Raw genomic sequence first — 6,181 nt, forward strand, 5'->3', positions numbered from 1 at the left:
TAAAGTGGCATTTTTTAAGATCATTGAATCATAAGGAGACACATTGTCTTTTATGTGACTTTGTCATTTATTAAGCACTCTAAATTGCCAATGTCTGAACATGCTGTAAGGTAACTTACAAAAAGCAAACGGGGAAGCAAGCGTTAGCTAATATTAGCCGGACGACACCCTAAGGTAAATTCTACAGTCCAATTCTAATCCCAACTAAGGTAAATTCCAACCTGACTTATATGTCAAAATGTAGTCTTGAGAGAAAAAGGTTAATTGCAGGGCTGAAGTAGTAGCTTAGCTTTCTTTTGCCAAAATACTTATTGTTACAAATGAATCATGTCATATTTGTGCAGCTAGCTTGGTTACAGCTAGCTTGGTTACAGCTAGCCTGGTTACAGCTAGCCTGGCAACTGTATGCTGCTTGCTAAGATTAATGTCATGTAGCTTCACCCATAAAACCATGTGGAAGTAGCTTATATTTATATTCTTTTAATCTCTACCCACCACAGAGGGATGCATGCATTTGCAAAAAGACTAGCAGTCCTAAAGTGGTCTATAGACTGGAGCTCAGAAGACATTTTGCTGATGAGTGTGCTGATGATGTCCTTGGCAACTCATTTCACTCATATTAAAAAAGTCCATACGCACTAAATATAGAAATGGTTAACTTCAGAGGAGAACCAATACATAGAAAACACAATATTCTGACTGCTGTCTGAAGTAATACTTATTTAGCTTTTTCTTGGGAATTTCTGCCAGATTATCGTACTCTGACTGTAATTGTGTCTTCATGGAAGGATGCTAGAATGCAGAAAAGAATCCTGGGAGTTTTCAGGAGTGCAGTTCAGCTGAACTGAACATCTGTCCCAATCAGGATGTAGTCCTAGAAGGAACAGTTCACAGCTTTGAGTTAGAAAATCTGCTCATTCCTTAGAAATGTCAAGATTTCTTAATTAGATCTCATGTCATATACAAGAAGCAATACGCTCACATGCATGAAATCGATTAAAAAAACAACAACAACATATTATCAGTATCTCTGACCTTCAGCACATCAAGCTGGGTGTTCATAAGCTTCATCTTTCCAATTGTGGGCAGTGGGTATCCCTTAGCAAGTTGGACTGCAAAATGAAATTCATAATTTTAGACCACAATTTCACAAATGTGGCAGAATGTCATAATGATATTATAGATGTATTACATAGCATGCACTGGAATCATTCCACCTAATGTAACTTCATACACAAATTCAATTAAGGAAAATACTGACATCAATAAAATTATTGATGAAAACAGTGGAATGTGTTAAAGTAAGGTCTCTGATGAACGTCATTCATTTAAACTGTTAGAAAATAGACTCCCACAGTGCAAATTAAAAACAGCAGACTCATTAGAAGTGGTAAAGAGATGCACAAGGAGATGACCCTGAAGGTGATTCAAAGGTATATATTTTTGGAACATTTTATGATTTCCCCAATAAGAAAATGGGGTAGAATCTTAAAATAAATGGTAAAATATTCAGAAGACCAGTACAAGCTCTATCCCCATGCACTAAACAGAAGTGAAGAAGTTAAAGAATTGAAAAGTGGAGGGAGGGTGGGACACGTCAATGAGAACGAACAGCTGTTAGAACTGGGGGAACGTATATAGATGAGAACCAGGAGGAGCATATTTGGAGGCGTGGTCCCACTCCTGAAATTCCCGATATTTTATCTCCAATAAAAGCAGGAGTGAAGGTAGGTGAGTACAGTTCCTGTACTGTGGTGGAAGTATTCTGGATTCTTGTAAATTACTTGAATAACTTTATCTTTTATGTTTTAAATTCTTAACAACACCTGAGAGGTAAATAATGAACTTCTTCCGATTTCATAAACTTATTGACTTTATAAAATATGAGCTGATAGCCTAAATAAAATCAACAGAAAGAAAGAAAAGGAATGAGAATAGTCTCCATATAAGTAAGAGCTGGGGGTCTGTTTTACACAATACAATATTAATAATTATCCAGACATATGTAGCTAAAAATGATAATCCTGCTGGTCCCTCATGTTGTTTGTCTAATATTCCCTGGAACTTTGGAGCTGCTGTGAAAATGCAAATGGAAATCCTCTTTGGAGATTTTGGTGAAAAAAAAACACTCTTTAAATTTCAAAGTGAGGATGAACTCACCATTAACTGTGGGTATCACCACCAATTTGAAGACCCCTTGTAAGATGCTATTGAGGGCGCTGACCTGTAGGTTAGATGTAGGGTTAGTTTGAGTTGCTGATGATTCAGACTGTTATTGTATAGAAACGCACTTCTTACCTGAAAGTCTCCCACATTACTTTTGTCCAGGGTCAGATCCATTCTGTGCAAATTAGACTAAATTAGAACGTGATGTTCATCTTAACAAAGACCTCTCGGCCCTATTTTTCTTTGCCAGTTAACTCACTTGTTGAGGGTGACAGCTGCAGCCAATTTCATTTCACTGACAAACATACGGGCACTCACGCTGGCCTCCTGTCAAGGCAATGGTGGTTCATTTCAGATGGTTTTCTAAAACCACAAAGACAATTTAAAATCATATCAGCTGGGTAACTTACCAAGTTCAGGACAAAAAGAGGCGACAGAGTAGAGTTGGGCTGGATGGCAAAGGCCGTCACTGTGGTGGTGGCCTGGACTGTTGCGTTGTTGGGCTCAAAGGTCAGTGTGGGGGTTTTCTCCATCTTCACCAGTAGCTTCATCATCAGACCTGGGAACTGCTTAGCAATCTAGAAAAAAAGAATTTCATGTGAAAAACTGCCAAGAATGCGTCACATAAAATGACTGGGATGTGTTGTCACCTCTGGGATAATGACTCCAAACGTTATGGTGTTGAGTCGGATTGGAGAGCTTTTTGGTATCTGGCACGACAAAGTGAGAAAAGTTAGAGATCAGTTTGATGTCCTGAAAAGAAGGTATGAGACTCAGGAGGCAGCAGTTTACCATGTCGTCAGTGATGGACAGGCTGAGGACTCCAGCATTGTTGTAGACGAAGGCTGCAGAGTTGACAGTAAAGGCAGACATGCCGATGTACAACATGTTGTTGTTCTGGGGTGGCAGGTTAAAGGCCGCTGGTGAGAACGGAGGCTCCTGATGCTTCCCGATGTTGTAAAATTCCCCCTGAGAAAGAAGACCCAGAAAACAATGCTCCAGATTTTTAAAAAATAATAAAGTGATATCTTTAGATTCCTGTAAAAATGTAGTGTTGCATAATTCTCTACCTTCAAGCTCAGATCTATCGAGGACTTTAAAACAGTCGGGGACGATACCATGGAATATTCAATCTCTGCATACTTGTCCACCTTGGCTAAGACTGCATAGAGACAGAAGCTCACTCATGTGTTCATCACCAGTGAAACAGCTGATTGAGTAACTAAACAGGATACTTTACCATTGAGAGTTTTCAGCTGAGGGTTTAAATCAGATACTACAGTGGTGGCCCGAGGGCAGATCTGCAAAGCGGAAGGAAGAAATCTGGTGTTAGACTTTGATTTGTATTGGAGAAAGTCATCATTAAAGGCTCACAAAGACATTTCAAAATTAAACATTGGTGAACAAAAGAGCAGATGTTAAATAATCACTTAATCGCTTCTCTTAATGGATATCCATGAGCAACATGGATATCCATTAAGAGAAGCTCACAGTTCTCCATGTAGCAGCTTAAAATAACCTAATGAAAAAACATACACAAGTTTTTCTGAGAACAAACAAAATCCTTCTAACTGGGAAAGCAAAGAGATGATGATGTGTTTGTTTAATGATAAACTTAATGCTGCTGCAGTTGAACGTTTCATTCCACATACAGCTTGTTTCATGATTTCAATTAGGCTACATTGTTAGTGTAGTTTGGTTTGTGTTTGTTGCCTCCCTTCCTCCCTGCTTCTGACTTTCAGTGCATATCTAAGGCTCCTAAGGTTTCCATATTTTGGAGGTAAATCAAAGTATCTTGAAACACTGCGGGCTAAGCCCGAACCAATAAATCTTTACTTCTTTATTTTCATCATTACCCGGTTACTTCAGAGTAACAAATGAAGGAAGATAATGTGAGACACTGTGAACTAGCAGACACCTTACCTAGCAGGTAAAGTGTGTAAGCTGGATTTCTGCTGCATGTAGCAGATTTGACCTCACCTGTTTCTGAATCGCATTGCGCAGAGCCTTATCAATAAACCTTGTGAAGAGATTGTACAGCCAGCTATCAAAAAACAAAACCAGCAGGAATTAGAAGAATTCTGCAGATGAAGTAAAATAGTAAAACCCTTCTCCCTCACAGCTGGGTTTCTCACCTCGCTCCACCATGAAACTTGACCTTTGCACTTCCAACAGCAGCTGAGCAGCTGTCACTGCTGACCGCTGGTCGGCCTGTCTCATCAGTCTTGATGGAGATGGTTGTAGCGATACTGAGACCATTCACATTCAATTCAAAAGACCCGCTGTGCTTTCTGGTAAAAGAGAAAAAATATCTTTTTAAGCAGATAAATTACTTCTCTAAAGAAGAGATGTTACCTCACTCACATTATTCGCAGGTACTTGACCCTCCAGTTTCCATTCAGACTGATGAAGGCATCACCTATAGACATTCTGACTCCAGTCCCTGGCACCAGGTCCACTGAAGACTTTGGTATTCCCACCTTCAATACACGTATACTGGAAGAATTCGTGTTTTGTTTGTTTAAGCGGAAACAGGACAAAATACTTTGTAACAGAATTTAGAGACATGTTGAACAAACTGGAGCCTTACTTTGACAAATTGTACTGGACTTTTCCAATCGGAGACACCCTCTGTTCCCCTGAAAAGTCTGGAACTTGGATAGAATTGAGTTTCTGCTGCATGTCAGCCATGCCCAGTTGCCTGCCTAACAAAATGTAAAGAAAAATAATTTACTGAGCAAACACTGGAGAAATCGGTCCTTTTTGAGCAAGAGGACAGCTTTTACACAAACCTTACCATATTCAATGCCTTTTTCTGTCAACCTGACCTTTACTCCAGGATTGATGCTTAAGGTTGTGGGGATGAGAGCCCCCAGAACCAGCCAACAGCACAGGAACATCTTCAGAGCTGAGGCATGAAGAATAAGAAGACCAAGGAATATTTATACAAGCACAAAAGCAGAAGAAGCTAAGCTTCTGCTTACGAAATCTATGGGGAAAAATCGGAGAGCAATAAAATCCAGCTTCTTCTTTTAGTGACAGTTTACAAGAACATGTACCAATTCAACAGTACTGACATACAGAGCTTAGTGGAGCAGCAATGCAAAGCAGTTTATTTCACCACTTCCTCGGGTTGCTTAGAGTGAAAGCCTATGAAAGAGCTAACGGCCATTGCTCCACATGAGACTGCATAAGATTGAATGACAAATTACATAATGATGAAGTTTAGTTATACAATGACAACACAGTTATCACACACTTAGTTCATGTGTCTCAACATTTAATTTTGTTAACAAATAAACCACAACAGAAAACTACTAACAATTTTTAATCAGAGCTATACAAAAAACCTCTAACATTAAGTCTTAGAAAAAGTTAAAGACATCTAGCTGTTAAATCGAGAGCACCCTAAATTTAGAGTCACACTGAACATCAAAAGTTATCCTGGTGCTATAGACACCTGAAGATGTTTTAGGTGTATTTGGCAGCAGGTACAGGTGTGACTGTGAACCTGAATGAAACGGTTGCCCATCTTCTAGGAAAGGTGCCCAAACACCATTGCTCTCTCCTAATCCATCCTATTTTTTTCTACTTTTGCTTTTTGGTAGTGTCATTGTTACTGCAAGACACAGTGCAAGAGTGTGACAGAGATACCAGGAGATATGCTGTTAAACAAGGAGAGCAGGACTAGTGATGGCTGCTTTGTGCAATGAGGAACAGAACAAACGCTGTCAGTCATGCAGCGGGACTTGTGCTTGCAGCCCAGCACCATGTATCCATTGGAATTCCCCAGAGAATACCAGAACTGGCTGGTTTGCTCTGACATCCTGTTTTCATCACACATCGGAGGCTCACACAATTTCTGTTAACAGGGAAAGACTGTCTGGCAAAACAATGACGAGAAATTTGCAAAGAGCGTGTCAGTGGTGGGAGCCATTACTCCTGTACTAGCCCCCCTTGTGTTGTGTTGTGGTCAAATTTGACCAATTTAATAGTTTTATGTCTGAAAAGTGTT

At 39.7% G+C, this 6,181-nt stretch overlaps 1 protein-coding gene across 1 annotated transcript; it reads right to left on the reverse strand.

The window, feature by feature from the left end:
• Window positions 1-60: 60 nt before the first annotated feature.
• On the reverse strand, window positions 61-5,066 carry LOC308402372 (bactericidal permeability-increasing protein-like; the record flags this gene model as incomplete). Its single annotated transcript, XM_080891169.1, has 15 exons — window positions 61-874; window positions 1,036-1,112; window positions 2,161-2,224; window positions 2,299-2,341; window positions 2,426-2,493; window positions 2,577-2,744; window positions 2,817-2,876; window positions 2,959-3,135; window positions 3,237-3,328; window positions 3,407-3,467; window positions 4,147-4,210; window positions 4,302-4,457; window positions 4,531-4,662; window positions 4,757-4,871; window positions 4,964-5,066. 15 exons carry the CDS (start codon window positions 5,064-5,066, stop codon window positions 836-838), a joined length of 1,419 nt encoding a protein of 472 aa, XP_080747295.1. The 3' UTR covers window positions 61-835.
• Window positions 5,067-6,181: the final 1,115 nt, after the last annotated feature.

Source organism: Rhamphochromis sp. 'chilingali' (genome assembly GCF_963969265.1).
Source record: "Rhamphochromis sp. 'chilingali' genome assembly, chromosome: 9".
Taxonomy (NCBI): Eukaryota; Metazoa; Chordata; class Actinopteri; order Cichliformes; family Cichlidae; genus Rhamphochromis; species Rhamphochromis sp. 'chilingali'.